Source organism: Hemicordylus capensis, chromosome 17 (genome assembly GCF_027244095.1).
Source record: "Hemicordylus capensis ecotype Gifberg chromosome 17, rHemCap1.1.pri, whole genome shotgun sequence".
NCBI lineage: Eukaryota > Metazoa > Chordata > Lepidosauria > Squamata > Cordylidae > Hemicordylus > Hemicordylus capensis.
In genome coordinates this window covers 13,408,048-13,425,075 of record NC_069673.1, presented here as the reverse complement: position 1 = coordinate 13,425,075, position 17,028 = coordinate 13,408,048, and the positions used below count along the sequence as shown (strand labels likewise).

At 51.1% G+C, this 17,028-nt stretch overlaps 1 protein-coding gene and 1 long non-coding RNA gene across 9 annotated transcripts in view; one reads left to right on the top strand and one right to left on the bottom strand.

The window, feature by feature from the left end:
- The window catches only part of MVB12B (multivesicular body subunit 12B), a 165,343-nt gene that overhangs the window by 115,250 nt on the left and 33,065 nt on the right, over positions 1-17,028 (bottom strand). For 3 of the 8 annotated variants that reach the window (XM_053281985.1, XM_053281987.1, XM_053281986.1), the window contains exon 1: positions 4,964-5,614. The exons of 1 other annotated variant lie outside the window; for it this stretch is intronic. In XM_053281985.1, coding sequence (XP_053137960.1) covers positions 4,964-5,599 — 636 coding nt within the window. In that variant the 5' untranslated portion in view covers positions 5,600-5,614. Of the gene's footprint in view, positions 1-4,372; positions 4,760-4,963; positions 5,629-17,028 lie in introns of those variants that run through there. 4 more of the 8 variants (XM_053281989.1, XM_053281990.1, XR_008312734.1 and 1 more) reach the window with 3 other exon arrangements.
- On the top strand, positions 4,953-9,613 carry LOC128338869 (uncharacterized). Its single transcript, XR_008312735.1, has 2 exons — positions 4,953-5,119; positions 5,709-9,613. It is a non-coding gene; the product is annotated as an uncharacterized LOC128338869 (long non-coding RNA).

The following is a 17,028-nucleotide window of genomic DNA, read 5'->3' as shown; positions in this document are numbered from 1 at the left end:
GATCTTGATAAACGTCGTTCTGAACTTTGAACAGGTCACAGAGTTAACAAGGCAAGAAAGCAGATGACTGGTTGCTCCCGCCCCATTCCCAAACTAGGTTACTCCTTGGCTTAAGTTCCTTCCCCATTTTTGCGGCTGGGTCTTCCTGTGCCTTTAAAAGGCAGATTCCCCACGCATTTCTGCAAAACATCTGGCAAAGAGAAGAGGGTTCTTCAACCCATCATCACCCCAGCCATGGCGATTTGGCAAGAAACCCAGGGATCATCCAATGACACCAACTGGCAGGCCAGACAGGGAAAGTACTCCATCATGCTACACACAATTAGCCGATGGAACTTACTGCCACAAGATATAAGCCAGGGCCACTAGCTTCAAGTCACACAGTTAGGGTTAGCAAGTTTGGTTTCTTATTCAGGCAACAGCAGCCAGACCTGGATGTCGGGAGAAGGAGGTTTCATCTTTGCCCCCACCATGGTTCTGATAGGGATTAGAGGGACCCACAGCGCCTCTAATTCTGCTCCAAGATGCAGGATTGGTAGCAACAGGAAAGAGAGGTGATCAATTCTCCCACACCCTATACCAGGATCATTATCAGACAGGAAGCACGCAACTCAGTGGTACATAACCAGAAGCATAATAGTCTCCTCGTTACACTTCCTGTAGCAAGAGCAAAGGAAACGGAGTGAGGAGGCAGACCAGAACTTGCAAATACTGATTCTGAAGCAGTTTCCCAAACAAACCGCAGCTGATAAGGCACATTTTTCTTCTTCAACCGTTAAGAACAAGAGAGCCCGGCTGGATCAGTCTCCATTCGAGTCCAGCATTCTGATGCCCGCAGTGGCCCATCAGATGCTTCTGGAAGCCGGCAGGCAGGAGGTGAAGGCATGTCCTCTCTCCTGCAAATGGTTTAGTCTGGAGATAGCCTATAGCCATTCCGGCTAGCAGTCACTAATAGCTCTGTCCTCCCATGGATTCCCCTCCCCCCAAAAATCCTGCTTATAGTCACCCAAGGTGGTGGCCATCACCACATCCCGTGGCAGAGAGTTCCGCAGGTCACTGATGCACGGTGTGGGGGAAAAATATTTCCATCTGTTAGCCCTAAATCTCTTGGCCATCAGCTTCATGGGATGACCCCTAGTACTAGTGCTGAGAGAGAGGTGGAAGGAAAATCTCTCTCTATCCACTGGGTTTCGTTAGAGTAGGTTTCTCAAACTCCAGCTGTTGAACCACAACTCCCATCATCCCCTGTCACAATGATGGGAATTACAGGCCAGCCTCTGCAGGAGTACTGCCTTTGGGAACCCTGCTGAAGAGATTACTTCCATTACTCTCACCTGACGGCATGGGGCAGAAACACCTGAGCAACAGCCGGCCTGAGTGAACGCAAGGACATTCTCCTGGTGAAGTCACGCTGGATTGATGAAAACCGTTTTAGGGTTCAAAAAACAATAAGTGGTGCACAAAAGAACCCCAAATAAAAATCTTAATATAATATAGCAACTCATGGATGTTCAAGAAATATCTGAAGGCCTCTAGGCCCCTGATCATCTTGGTTGCCCTCTTCTGCACCTTTCCCAGTTCTACAACGTCCTTCTTAAGATACGGTGACCAGAACTGCACGCAGTACTCCAAATGTGGCCGCACCATCGTTTTCTATAAGGGCATTATAATATTAGCAGTTCTATTTTCAGTCCAAATATTCATTTGGACTTTTTAATAAGACTGGATGTATACACTTTTAATGAAGGAAATTTTATATATGATTACCTGTAAGGATTTTATAGTGTCAATTATTAGAGGGGGATCGGTGCATAGGAATCAATGAAGGATTATAATTTGTTATGCAGGTTTTATTTAAATGAGATGCTTCAGGCTTTAAGGTTTGTATACTAAGATTTGGGGTTCCTTCGTGCACCGCATGTCACACTGGAAGCAGCACACATGGTTTCGAACCTGGTTGATAGCTAGGTTCCTCCTCCGTTCTCCATTTTTTAGGAAACACAGTGGGAAAGGTGTGTGGTCTCTACTCTTGAGCGCTGCAGAGCAAAAGCCCTCTTAGTGATTCTAAAGGACCCCTGTCAATGTCATGCTTAAAAGGATCCCAGTCAATTTCATCTCTCACTTCCAACCCTGAGAACAGTACATCAGAAGATGAACGATGTTCAACTTGAACTTGAATGATGTTCAACAGGGTTTCTCAGGGTTCTCAGGGAGCCCTTCCATCTCTCTCATAAGAACATAGGAAGCTGCCATATACTGAGTCAGACCATTGGTCTATCTAGCTCAGTATTATCTTCACAGACTGGCAGCGGCTTCTCCAAGCTTGCAGGCAGGAATCTCTCTCAGCCCTATCTTGGAGATGCTGCCAGGGAGGGAACTTGGAACCTTTTGATGCTCTTCCCAGAGTAGCTCCATCCCCTGAGGGGAATATCTTGCAGTGCTCACACTTCTAGTCTCCCATTCATATGCAACCAGGGCAGACCTTGCTTAGCTAAGGGGACAAGTCATGCTGGCTACCACCAGACCAGCTCTCCTCGCTCCTCTCGCTTCCAACCTTGAGAGCAACAGTTCAAAGCAACAGGACTTTCTTGCAGGAATCTGCATCTGAACAGGCTTGAACAGAGCAGGGTGCTTGAGCCAACGAACTCAGTTTAGTCCACACCAGCAGGCAGACACTCTACAGCAGAGGTTCTCAACGTTGGGTCTCCACTGAGGTTATTGGACTTCAACTCCCATAATCCCCAGTCCCAGTGTCCTTTGGATGGGGCTTATGGGAGTTGAAGTCCAATAACATCTGGGGCCCCAACGTTGAGAACCCCTGCTCTACAGGGTTCTGGGCACATAGGAAGCTGCTTCATACTGAGTCAGACCCTTGGTCTATCTAGCTCAGTATTGTCTGCCCTGACTGGCAGCAGCGTTCCAAGGTTCCAGGCAGGAGTCTCTCCCAGCAACTCAACAGCACAACTTTACTTTACTAGGCCAACATCTGCAAGATAATCAAAGCTGAACAGCCCTTCCCTAAGGGGAAGCTCTTACAGCAGCCACATGGAGTCACCCATCCAAATGCAAACCAGGACAGATCCTGCTTAGCAAAGATGACCATTTGTGCTCACTACCACAAGACCAGCTCCCCCAAATTAAGAGGAAGCTGCCTTAAACAGGCAGACCATTGATCCACCCAGCTCAGGGCTGTCTACACTGACTGGCAGCGGCTCTCCAAGGTTGCAGGCAGGAGTCTCTCTCCCAGGCCTACCTGGAGATGCTGCCAGGGAGTGAACCTGGGGCCTTCTGCATGCCAAAATGAAAGAGACCATAGCTCAGAGGTAGAGCCATACAGAAGGCCCTGGGTTTCATATGCAGGCAGAGGTGGGAAAGAGCCCTGCATGAAGCCCCGGAGCGCTGCTGCCAGTCAGAGTAGGCAACAGAAAGCTAGGGGGGCCACGGGCTGGACTCAGCAGAAGGCAGCTCTGGGACGTTCAGCAACATGAGTCACGCCAAGCCGTGCTGTAGAAAGCATCCTACCCAAAGCAGTAACTAAGGAGACGGGAAGAGGTAGGCTTCAGGAGGAATCCTTTAAAGAGAAAGGACACCTAAGCCACAGCGTAGCAGAACAGCACACACTTGGCACGCAGACAGTCCCAAAGTTCGGTTCAAAGGGGATCTCAGAGAGCAGAAAGAGGGCCAGAGAGTATGAGCACAATGGTGTGGGATGGATAGCCTAATGGAGGTGGCTTGCTTGATGCATTCAGACATGGGAGGGCGAAAGAGCCGGGGAAGCAGATCATGGTGGCCATATCACCCAAGGGGGGCGGGCGGTGTTGATTCAAATATTATGGCACACTCTACTGGGTTTATGTTGAGGATTGGCTGGGAGCCATCTCTCCCCCCTCCCCGCCCCCCAATGTAACAGAACTGGGGTGCCTCATGAAGACAAAAGCTAGCCTATTGTTATGAAGGCTGACCAGGAAACCATTCCTGCTGCCAAGGCCTGCCTGCCCCGTCCTCCAACTCCCAGAGGAAGCCGCCGAGTCGAGAAGCGGGGAACGGGGTCCTCACAACGCAAGGCGAAGGCTGAGCAGCAGCGCTCTCACCCCCGCCCGGGCCAGAGGCGCAGCTGCCTGGCTGAGCGCAGCAGCAGCCCCGCTCCCCAGCTCGGCCAGGCCCAAGCGAGGGCGCAGCATTCTGCTCGCCCCCCCCCCACCGCCCCCCGCCCCAAGGTGGGGGAGCCAAGCCCAAAGACGGCTGAAGAAAAGGCAGCAAGGGCCAAGCCCGCAAGGCCACGGGGGAGGAAAGAAAGCCGGCGAAGGCGCAGGGCCCAGCCCGGGGTGGGCAGCCAGGCCGGACCCCCAGGGCTCCCGGGGAGACACTTAACTGTTGCCCGGGGCGCTGGCGGCGGCGGCGGCTGGTCCCGGTTCCCCCGTTTCAGGCAGAAGCAGCTTCTCATCGCCCGGCAGGGCGGGGAGCGGAGCGGAGCAGCAGCAGCAGGAGGAGGAGAAGCGGAGAGAGGAGGCGGCAGCGAGCGGGGAAGAATGGGGGCCTTGCAGGGCCCGCAGGAGGAGGAGGAGGAAGAGGAGGCGACGGCGGCGGTGGCGATCCTTACCAGGTGCTCCGGATTGCGGCCCCCGGCCCGCTGCGCCGAGCAACGGAGCCGTCAGGAGCCCAGGCCAGCAGCGGGGGCCATGAGCGAGGGCGGAGGAAGGCGGCCGACTCGAGCCTGACGCCGCCTCCGCCGAGGAGACGCCGCCGCCGCCGCGGCGCAAGCACAGAGCCCCCTGCCTCCCGGAGCCCGCACTGCCGCTCCTGGCTGCTGCAGCTTCGCCTCCCCGCCAATCGGCCCCGCTTGGAGGAGAAGCGAGGAGCCTGTGCGCCCAGGGCGCACGCCCGCCGCGAGGGGGCCCTTGGAGAGGTGGCGCCCTCTCTGCGCCCAGGGCGCACCACCAAGCGCCGAGGAGAGAAGCCTTACCATCCTGGTCGTCGGGGCTGCTAGGGAGGGGGCAGCCCGGCTCCTGAGAGGGTAGGGGGTCCTCGAAGGCGCTCTACACCCAGGGCGCGCGCGTGTGCACGCACGTGGTAAGCCCCCTGCGGTTTCCTGAGCTCCAGGACCGGGTAACCAGCGCAGGTAGTGGAGCCTCCAGCGGCGGGAATCCTCTACGCGTTGAGTCGGGCGGGTCACCGGGTGCCCCCAGTGCAGACAGCAGACCTGCATTGCCGAGCAGATCAGATTACAGCGGCAATGCAGTCCGGTTGTGCTCCCCCTCCTTTTCCTGGGAGTCAGCTCCATGGAATTCCGTGGGGCTTCCTTCCAGGGGGGCGCACTCAGACGGCGGTAGTAGAGTCCGTTCAGGCCACTTTCTGCCTTCCACAGAGCCCAGCCAGTGGCCTCTGTGAAAGCCCTCGTGCAGGGCATAAAGACGATGGTCAGCCCTTGGTTCTTTTTTTCCTTTTCCTTTTCCTTTTTCTCTTTTTGGTTATCCAGAGGTACACTGCCTCCGAAGGTGGAGGTTCTGTAATAGTAGGCATGTAGAATCGCTTTGGATTGCACGAAGCCCCCAAAGTTGTTGTTATGGCCATTACTGCATCTTGTGGTGGGGCATTCCATCGGTTAATTGCATGCTTTGTGGTTTTTTAAAACAATGTTATGTGTACTCCTGGGTGTTGATTAATTGCTTTCCCCTCTGTTTATTTTTAATGTGCTCTTATGTCTATAGTGCTTGCCTGCCTGCAGAGTGCATCACCAAAGTACCAGAGGACAGGATCTCTGCCCCTTGGAGCTTACAGTCTACCATGCAACTCCACAATATTTCATTCTCTTACAGAGTCCCTTTCCACAATCCATTGTTTAACAGGCAAATAGCAATGAAGAAGCTGCAGCTATGGAAGCAAAGGACCAGACTCAACACTGCTGTCAGTTACATGGACTGTGGTCATTAAAGACCAGCTTGTCACTGTGGTTCTGTGGAGGTGATCTTTCTCTTTGATTTTTGTTATCTTCCGGCATTTTTGAACTGGAATTGTGAACTTTGAAAGCACGTTGGATTGTGATCCAAACCAGAGGCAAACTTTGGGGAGGAACAGTGCTCATTGTACCAGCAGCCAGAAATTAAGGGAATGGAGCTATAATTCAGTGGTAGAGCATCTGAATCATCCCAAGTTCAGTCCCTGGCAGCATCTCCAAATAGGACTGGGAAGGACCCTGTCTGAAACCTTGGAGAGCTGCTGCCAGTCGGTGCAGGCAATACTGACTCTGGAAAGATCCTGCCAGTCAGTGCAGACAATACTCAGGTAGATGGATCAATGGTCTGACAGCAGAAGGCATCTTCCTGTGTTCCTAAGGAGCACTGATAACTCTTGCAGATGGTCCCAGGTTCAATCCCTGGCCTCTCTGGATAGGGTGGGGAAAACCTTCCTGAAAGACGCTGCCAGTCCGAGCAGATAATGCTGAGCTAGATGGACCAATGGTCTGACTCAGTAGACAGCAGCTTCCTCTAATCCTAGGCCATCCTATTCCGAGACAGGATATTACAAGATGCAGCAGTACTGCTGGTATAGCAGGACAGATCTTGCGGGGTGGGGAGATGGGTGGGCTTTCCTTTAGAGCATACCCTAAAATCACAAGTTCAAAATGGAACCTTGATCGCTGAATCTGATAGAGTCATTTCCTTCCCTTCCACATCTGAGAAAAAATCTGAAATAGAATGACCTTTCTTTCTTTCTTTCTTTCTTTCTTTCTTTCTTTCTTTCTTTCTTTCTTTCTTTCTCTCCGCCCCCACCACCTGCCTTATAGTGTGGAGAATAATTTTAAGACACAACGTTGCCTGGTGGAAGTAAGAAATGGATGCCCCATATATAATAGATGCCCCCGACGCCCCATTAACAAACGTGGGAAGATTTCTCAAATGGAAGAAACTGGCATGCGTGCTGGAGTGCTAATGTGCCCCCCTGGATGTGCTATTACTGAGATGGTCTTTAGTGTTAGTAATATTTTTTATAAACCTCACGTTTCAATAAGATCTGGCAGCTGTAGGAGCACCATCACTTCCCAAGAAAGCATCTAATTGCGGCTTAGTAGCCAGGAAGCTTCACTCGGTATATTGCACATATTCGGAGGGGGGTTTTGTGTGTGTGTGGTGTGTGAGTGTAGACGGTGACAAGCTTTGTTCCCCTTGCCTCATAGGGACTAGTTGCTTTTCCTGAGCTCGCAATGAATGGGTGTTCTTACTGTTTCCTCTTCCTTTCCATGGATAGTGCTCAAGCCCATCGTTCTGCAAGACGAGGAGGAGGAGAGCTGGTCTTGTGATAGCAAGCATGACCTGTCCCCTTTGCTAAGCAGGACCTACCCTGGTTTGTGTTTGGATGGGAAACTACATGTGTGAGCTCTGTAAGATCTTCCCAATGGGGGCGGGGCCACTCTGGGAAGAGCAGAAGAGCATCTTGGTTCACGTAGGACCGAGCCCTGTGACTCCTGTGAGGCTGGAATGTTTCCATCCGTGGAAAACCCCAAACAGGGGAAGCGGGGATAGTCCAGCCCACTTTCCCTCCAAGGCCCTTTTGCCGGACAATGCAGCATGCGAGGAAATTGGAGGCAAAGCCTATAAAGGCGCCACTTATTACAGCTGATAATTGCTTTCAGCCGTTAACATGTGTTTGCATTTTTTCCTGCCGCTCTCCTTCCGAGCAGAACGTGCTGCGGCCGAGAGGAAAAGTTTCGCCTGGGCCGCAGCCCAAAGACCCCCAAAGGGCAGCCTGGCATCATAACCTTTATGTAACACAAGGCTTTTCTGGCAGGAAGAGAAGCCTGCAGTGAGTTGTTTTTAAATTATTTTCTTGCCCAGACAGAATCCACGCGCTTCTCACTTGAACAGTTGCCTAGAAAGCCCCATTATGAACCAGCCCCGAGCTGGAGAACATGGCTCCCAAACAAGTGGGGTTGCCATAGTCTTCTCAAGCGAGGCCTCTGTGCTGTGAATGGTCATGAGACAGAAATTCCAGAAGCAAAAATGCTGCCTTGGGAGCCTTTCCATGCAGGGAAACATTTCACCTGTCGAATTTCAGCATGCGAAACATACAAGGCCGTGTGTTGGCAAGCTTAGGAACATAGGAAGCTGCCCTATACTGAGTCCGACCATTGGTCTATCTGGCTCAGTATTGTCTTCACAGACTGGCAGCGGCTTCTCCAAGGCTGCAGGCAGGAGTCTTGCTCAGCCCTATCTTGGAGTGTGAGCCCTGTAAGATATTCCCATTAGGTGATGGAGTTGCTCAGGGAAGAGCATCTAGGTTCCAAGTCCCCTCCCTGGCAGCATCTCCAAGAGAGGGCTGAGAGAGACTCCTGCCTGCAAGCTTGGAGAAGCTGCTGCCAGTCTGGGTAGACAATGCTGAGCTAGATGGACCAAGGGTCTGACTCAGTATATGGCGGCTTCCTATGTTCCTAGGGACCTTTCTGGAGCATCAAGGGCATCCTGATTTAGAAGCTGTTTGGGTTCCTATGTCTACCTCCCCAGTAAGGCCTTCAGTGCTCAGCCAGATCTCTGAGAAGGCTGCCCTCATAGAAGAGTTTGGACCTCATCTGGCTGAGATTTCCATAATCTCCAAATCAACAGTCCTGTGCTTGCTCATGCCGCGGCTTGACGCCTATACATCAGCCAGACATCGAAGGAGCTGAATCGGTGTGTAAACAAACACCCTGGCCAATTCAATTCGTGCGGGGAAAGGCCATCATAAATATTCAGGCCAACGTAAATTGTTTTCCCCTCTTAAATATTGGGAACGTGTGGCAGCCATTTCTCTCTCTTAATGGACCCATTAGCAATTGATCGGAGGCTGCGTTGTCAGTCTCCGGTGAAGAGCAGCACTTCGGAGCCTGCTGTGGGCAGCTAACGGCCTCTCCGGCCTCCATTTTGAATCGACGTGCTCTCGATTCGCAGTGTCCTGGTCTGAAGAGGGAATCCCTGCCCTCTCGACTCTGGACATAAATTGTTTGGCTGTCGGTTTGGAACCAACCAAAGCTGGCAAGATCTCTTTGCATAATGCACGACTAAGCTATGGAACTCACTGCCACATGATCTGGGGATGGCTGGTAGCCACGATCTCTTAGGGAAATGGTTAGATCTTTTCACAGAGGGAGAAAATCATCAACAAGGGCTATTAGCATATGAGATAATATTGGATCTATGTATATATTACTATTATATCATATGTGTATTATTATGTATGCTTTAAATTTTGGTCTATGACCGCAAATAAACATGACTGACTGACTGGCTATTAGCATAATAGCTAGATGGAGCTCAGTTTGGTCTACTCTGGCTGGCAGAAGCTCTCCAGGGCCTCAAGGAAAGGTCTGCACCGATTGGCAGCAGCCCTGCAAGGTCTCAGCCATTGCCTCTTTCCTAGTTCTGCTACACAAGGTCATTTAACTAGATATGTCAGCGATTAAATCTGGGACCTTCCACATGGAAAGTATATGTCTACCACTGAATATGACCTAGAATGCTAGTAGAAAGAGCCATTTTTATTCTATGTTTTTTAACTTTAGTAAACCGCCTTGGGATTGTTTTTAATGACAGGCGGTATATAAACTTAACAATCAAATAAATAAATAAAAATATAAATTGCATATCATTGTGCAAGTTTGAAGTTTTTACATAAAACTTGCTTTGCTTGTAAAGGGAAATCCTTACCGGATTCCCCTTTTACAAGCAAGGCAATCGAACCGGTTCGAACCGGTTCGACCCGGTTCGACAATTCAAACAGAACTGTCCCTGGTTCTAATGAACCGGCTTGTGGATTGGGCAGCTCGGTTCGAATTCGGAACCATGCCGGTTCCTTTGTCTTCTCTGAGAAACATCAGGAGAAGGCTCACAGCAGTCTGGCTCCTGGGTTCTTTTTGTTTTTTGCAGACAGCAACTGGCAGTGAGCAGTCAAATGCCAGCTCTCGGTGGCCTGCCAATTGTGTCAGCTCGCTGAACCAACAGAGCCTGCCGTGACTCCGGTGTGTCTCCCACGAACCCTGCCTTGCACTCTGAGCATTACATTATTGGCAAGACGCCACTGGGCGGAACGTGCCGCGTTCCTGACCCCACTTCTTGTCCTCGCTGAGCTGGGGCACAGCTTTCCGAATGATCACACCAGCGACGGAATTCGGCAGTGACGACTGTTCTGTCCCCTCGTCCCTCCGTGGTCAGACATTCAGGGCATTCGGAATGCCAAGCTGGAAGCGATTCGATGAGGCTGTTCACACAGACAGCCCGACCCAGCCTTGGGCAGCCCTCCCTGGGTAGGGTTGCCGGTGTGGAGCGCTAGGATTGAGGCCGATCGTAGTGCTATCTCCTTAGGTACTCTGGGATTTCAACCCTACCTTTTACCTAAGGTCTAAGGAGGAGAGCTGGTCTTGTTCTAGCAAGCATGACTGAGGAACATAGGAAGCTGCCATATACTGAGTCAGACCCTTGGTCTATCTAGCTCAGTATTGTCTACACAGACTGGCAGCGGCTTCTCCAAGGTTGCAGGCAGGAATCGCTCTCAGCCGTCTCTTGGAGGTGCTGCCAGGGAGGGAACTTGGAACCTTCTGCTCTTCCCAAAGCGGCCCCATCCCCTAATGGGAATATTTTACAGTGCTCACACTTCTAGTCTCCCATTCATATGCAATCAGGGTGGACCCTGCTTAGCTAAAGGGACAAGTCATACTTGCTACCACAAGACCAGCTCTCCTCTCCTTGTCCCCTTAGCTAAGCAGGGTCCACCTTGATTGCATATGAATTGGAGACTAGAAGTGTGAGCACTGGAAGATATTCCCCTCAGGGGATGGAGCCGCTCTGGGAAGAGCAGAAGGTTCCAAGTTGCCTCCCTGGCAGCATCTCCAAGAGAGGGCTGACCCACACAAACAAGTGGACAGAAACCTGCCAGGGCACTTCCCTCAGTGTCTTAGGCCCAGCTTGTGGCACCCCCACTGACTGAGATTTGGTTGGCAGGGACTGGAGACAGGGCCTTTTTGGTTGTGGCCCCTCGGCTTTTTTAAAAAAGCACCGAAAGACCCATCTTTTTAGAGGGGCCTTTTAGGGTCTTATCTGCCGCTTATATCTGACGGGCTTTACACTTTTTAAAACTTTCAAATGTTTAAATTAAAACCAAACTGCCCCCAAATTTCACCCCCTGCAAATGGAAGGGCAGAACTGTGTGTATTGTGTGCATCTTGGCACAGTTAACTCGTAAGACGAGGAACACAAAAGAGAAAAATGGTCCCGGTTCCAAAACCTCTCTCTGCAGTGTAGTTTAACGAGAGAAGCCCGTCGGTTAATTGCTGCCGAGCTATCAATTAGAACTTAATTGCCTTTTAAATTTTTTTTTGCCATTGTGAGATGAGGCCTTTGCATTGTCAGAAGAAGTGCTATCAAACAGGGAACATATTTTAGGGGTCATCATTCCCGCTTCTTTATAAGACTCTAGTTGGTCAGTGGGCCTTCAAATCGGCTTTCCTTCTCTCTTTTTTGGCTTTTGGAGCTCCGGATCGCGCGGCTGTAAGAACGGGAAGCGAGGCATCGGCCCGGCTGGACATCGGCGAAACGCCGCGTCGTAAGGTTACTATTTATCTAGCACGAGCAAAGCTGGCACTCACATCTGGCGCCTGGCACTTATCGCAATTATTTATGATTTCCACCAAGATTTAAAAGCTCATCGTCGGCCTGGTAATGCAGTAACTGATTGCACGGGTAATGTAATTAAGAAAAGATTATGATGTCCACGTGGCACGGCAGATGGTGGCGTTCATTGCAGGCGGCGGCACACAACTGGCAGGCAACCGCACAAGGGCAACGAGGCCCCAGCAGCTGGAGCACGCCTTCGCCACCAGCCACTCGGAAAGGGAGGCAGGGAGGGGAGAAGACGGATGTGCCGGGCTCCAGGAACGCAAAGACATTCGGACTCTCGGGTGAACGCTCGGGTGAAGTGGTCCCCTGGTGACCCCCTAGGATCATAGGAGGCTGCCATATACTGAGTCAGACCCTCGGTCCACCTAGCTCAGGATTTGCAACCCAGGCTGGCAGCGGCTTCTCCAAGCTTGCAGGCAGGAGTCTCAGCCCTATCTGGAGATGCCAGGGAGGGAACTTGGAACCTCCTGCATGCCTGCAAGCTTGCAGGGGCTCTTCCCAGAGCAGCCCCGTCCCCTCGACGGAATCTCTTGGTGCTCACACATGTGGTCTCCCATCCAAATGAAAACCAGGGCAGGTCCTGCTTAGCAAAGGGGACAACTCATGCTTGCTGCCACAAGGCCGACGAGCGCCGGCATTGGCCTGGCCTGCACAAAGGGGTTTTTGCAGAGGGAAGGAATGACTTGGTCGCATCAGTCCGTGATGCTTCTCCTCGCCTTTTGGCGGGAAGATCTGCTCTTTGACCCTAGATCAGGGTCGGGGACTGTAGTCCTGGAAGTCCCTAGTTTCAGTCTCTGGCAGCATCTCCTGGCACAGCTGGGAAAGAAACCTTGGAGAGCTGCTGCCAGTCCGTGTGGACAATCCTGAGCTGGGTGGTCAAAGGGTCTGACTCCATTGGAAGCAGCGCTATATGCTCACAGGCTCGAGAAGGGCCATCGCTCAGTGACAGAGTGCCTGCTGAAGGTCCCCAGTTCAGTCCCTGGTGCAGACAATACTGAGCTAGCGGGACCCAAGGGGCGTCTGTGTTGGAATCATGTGCCCTCCCCTGATCTTTGGCTCCTCCTCTCACAGGTGATTGGTGGACTTTGAGCTTATATCAGACAACCTCTCCAAGGCTGGACCCATGATCATACAAGCCCAGCCGAGTCTACTGGTCATGATGGCAAACTCTTGCCAGATTTAATTGGAGATGGCTAGGACCAAACCGGGGACCTTCCAAAGACCAAGCAGATGAGCTATGTTGAGCCTGCTCAACTTCAGCCCTCCTGCAGATGTTGGCCTACAACTCCCATAATCCCTGGCTATTGGCCACTGTGGCTGGGGATTATGGGAGTTGTAGTCCCAAAACAGTGGGGGGCGGGGACAAAGTTGAACAGGCCTGAGCTATGGCCGATTCTGCAGACTTCTGCATGGGAAGGTGGAGGAACCATTGGAGAACATTTTTTTAAAGCTTTCTTTATGTTGTTGTAAACCGCCCAGAGAGGGAAGTTTGGGGCGGTGGACAAATATAGCAGATAAATAATAAATCCTCTTTCTCCTTGACGGCACCCTGCGATTCGTGTCTGAATGTCACCGGGGAGACATTTGGGTGGCACAGATTTCCATCTCGTTGCCTGCTCGTCATGGCGAGACGCTAGCCAATTGGGTCTTTCGTGATCGATGCTTCGTCTCCTCGCATTGTTACCCACCCTCAAGCCCTTGGGGAAAGGTGGGCTAGAAATAGCACACACGAGATGAACAAATCGGGCTTGCCACCTTTCTTGGGGAGGACAAACGGAGCCGTAGCTCAGTGGGAGAGCATCTGCTTTGCATGCAGAAGGTCCCCGGTTCAATCCCTGGCAGCATCTCCAGGTCGGGCTGGGAAAGACTCCTGCCAGAAATCTCGGAGAAAATGCTGCCAGTCTGTGTGGGCAACTCTGAGTTAGATGAACCAAGTGTCTGACTCAGTCGAGGGCAGCTTCCTATATTCCTTCCTGGAGAGAAACTGAGTGCAGGCCAATAACCTTATGAGCTTGAACAAGCCAAGTGGATCCTTCCCGTTAGCTGCATTTCCCCCCCACTTCTGAAGCTGCAAAGCAAAGGTTAACAGTTTTTATTGTTCAATGTCATGTTTATAGAGGATTGTCGGTGGAGAAGGGTGTGTGTGTGGGGGGGGGGAGTCCCGTGATTAATTGCCACGGAACGGGTAGATCTACAATTATTTGGTTGTTGTGAACAAATAAAGGACTCCGGTATTCATCATATTCAAATGAGGCAGTAAAATAAATGACGCTGGCGCCGTTGACGAACAAAACCTCGCCATGTTTCCCCGACAATCGGAAAATGTACTCGAAAAAATGGTAAATGAGATACAGCCCCTGTCAAGGGATCGGTGGCCATTCGTCTTCGCCCAACGTGGCGCGGTGCTGACCCGTCCCTTGCCGGTTTTAATTTATGTCACGCAATGCACCTTCATTATGCGCTTTTGATGAAAACGGAGCGCCGATTTATAATAAAGACTTGTGTGTGTGTGTGTTTCCTCCCCCCCCCCAAGAAGATCGCCTCTTTCTCGCTTTCCCCCTTCCGCGCCTCCCACCAGAAGTTCTCTTTTTCATTAGCACCCATTCCGCCAGGTTAAAGCACCCAGGTACCGACGGAAATCTGTCCCATCATTCATCATAATTTTGCTTTCCACTTTGTCACAGCTTGGGTGTTTAAGGAAGATAGATGGCTCAAGATGGCTCCTTTTCAGAGTCTCTTTATGCTCTGGTAAGTGTGTCCGATGCAAAATTAGTTTGCCACTTTATTATTTTCCAGTGAGTGTTTGTCAAAGCCCTGCTTTGCCTCTTTGGCGCGGAGAGCCAGTTGTTCGCTGTCATTCAGGGGCGTCGCTGGGGAGGCTGAGGAGCCTGGCAGCACTGCCGTGTGTTAGCCCCGTCAACCCTGCTGCACAGGAGGGGACCCAGAAGGCTGTGCTCGCTGGCTCCGGGGCCGCGGATGTCTCCCAGGGCAAAGATTTCAACCAGCTAGCCTTCAACAGCAATGTCCCTTTCCTCTGCTTTTGAGCATGGATATTAGGGGTGTGTGATCCGGCTCGGTTCGAATTGGGCTCGACGTCGAACCGGCTCAGCTTGACAGGTTTGGGGTCGAACCGGGCCCGGTTTGGACCTAGCCGGCTCAGAGCTCTACTGGTGAATCCAGTGAGGATTCCCCTTTCACAGTAAAGGGGTCGCGGGGCTTGCCTAAGGGTGAGCAGGTGGGAGGGGAGTAAGAAACTACTTACTAGTGTTGCTGGTGGTGGCAGAGGGCTCCATGTGGGGGGAATCCAGTGGCAGCTCCCCCCACACCTTCTGGCCTCCCTTAGAGTAGGCAGGTCTGGCAGCAGCCTGGTTTGGGCCTCTGTGCATGTGTGGAGGCCATTTTAGTGATCTCCGCGCATGCGCAGAGACCATTTGTATGACACTGAATCCGGTTCACACATGCAAGGAATCATCACCAAAGCCCTTTCCACATAGTCTGTAAAAAGTGTGGGAGGGGAGGGGATACAAAGTGGGGGTGGGTGGGAATTATTCTCATGAGCTACTTATCAGAAACAAGATGATACCTCCCTCCATGTCCCCCATGAGCCTCTAGACCCGAGATCTTCTGACACTTCACGTACATTCCTAGGAGTGCACCATGAACGAGAACCGAGAACAGGAAAAGAGCACCGTTGCCGACAGATTCATTGGGCGGGGACTAGAGACAGGGCCCTTTGGGATGTGGCCCCTTGCCTTGGAATGCCCTTCTGGAAGAGCTTTCTCCCTCTTCCAGGGTTTCTGAAAACCCAGCTTTTTAGAGACACCTTTTAATGTTTCATCTGGTGGGTACACACACACACACACACACACACACACACACACACACACACACACGTGTTTGTTGATTTTTTAGCTTTCAACTTTTACTGCAAATCTAGTTTTAACTGGGTCCTGTTTTTAGTTCTTTCATCTATTTCATTAATATGTTTTATTAATCATTTTATCATTCTTGTGAGCTTCGTCAAGCAGTATTGCACAGAAGGGGCGAGATATATTTGTTTGTTTGTTTATTTGATTTATATACCGACCTTCCAAAATGGCTCAGGGTGGTTTACAACACGATATAACAACAACAAACAACAACAACAACTTAATAATTATGACTACCACTGATAATAATAATAATAATAATAATAATAATAATAATAATAATAATAATAAAAATTCAAAATTACTAATTAACAACGCTCCCTTCATCCCACCTCTCCCCCTGCTCCCCCGAGCAGCAGCCATGAGTGGATGGGGTGTGTTCGGAACCTGGCAGTTCCATCTCTGACGAATTAAAATTTGAGGCACGTTACCCCTTTGTGGGGTCACAATGCTTGCCTTGGATCTGAGGTGAGCCTTGCGCGCCATCAATAGTCATATTTCCAAACCAGGAAATACAGGTTTTAGCCTATAAACATAGGATGCTACGGACTGAGTCAGACCATTGGTCCACTTATTTCAGGATTATCGGCACTGACTGGCAGCAGTTCTCTGGGTTTCCAGGCTGCTAACCCTGCCCTAACTGCAGATGCCAAGGATTGAACCTTGGGACCTTCTGCATACAAAGTATGCTCTCAGCCACAAGCGATGGTTCCTCTTTTGCATTGCTAGGTGTGATTCTCATCTGAAAAAGCCTCAAGTACTGCCATATTCCAGGGATGAAGGCACATCTGTGGCCCCGTCCATTGGCCACTTGCTCTGCTTTGTTGCCGTTAGCACCATCACTACAAGCCGAGCCTTTCAGCAGTGAGTTTCACCAAACCCTACTCTTGAGGTATCATGCACCTGAGATTAATGCATATTTTCAAGGTGCCGTCGTCCCTGACAAGATGCAATTATCTTTACCCGGAGAAAAAGAAAGATTGGGCGATGGTGTCTGCTTCTCTTCGCTGTTCTCTGAATAGAGGGTGGTTCTCCAGAGGCATTCACTGGAGGTGTTGCACAAGGGGAAATTTTGCAACCAAGCCTCCCAATTAATTTGGGGTAGAAGCCTCATGTTGATATTTCCAGCTTCAGAGAGCAGCATGCTGGAAACCCAAGATAGGATGCGGGGAGAAAACCCTTGCTGGTCTTTCAAGCTGGCATACTTTTGGGATAGGTACTTGAGAGAAGGTTCCATATATTGGAGGAACAGAGCTGATGAGGATATGCCTTCGTTGGAAGAGCTTATATAGCAAGAGGAAGCCCTGCCTGGTTCCTGATCCAAGGCATGCATATGATCTTGCTTCCGCCTCCCCCCAGTGGAGGGTCCGTGTCTGAGCCAGGGCTTTTGCCAAGACAGGAATTTAGACACTCATAAGGATTCCAGGAGGGGACACACTCTGGAGCGCTCCAAGAGA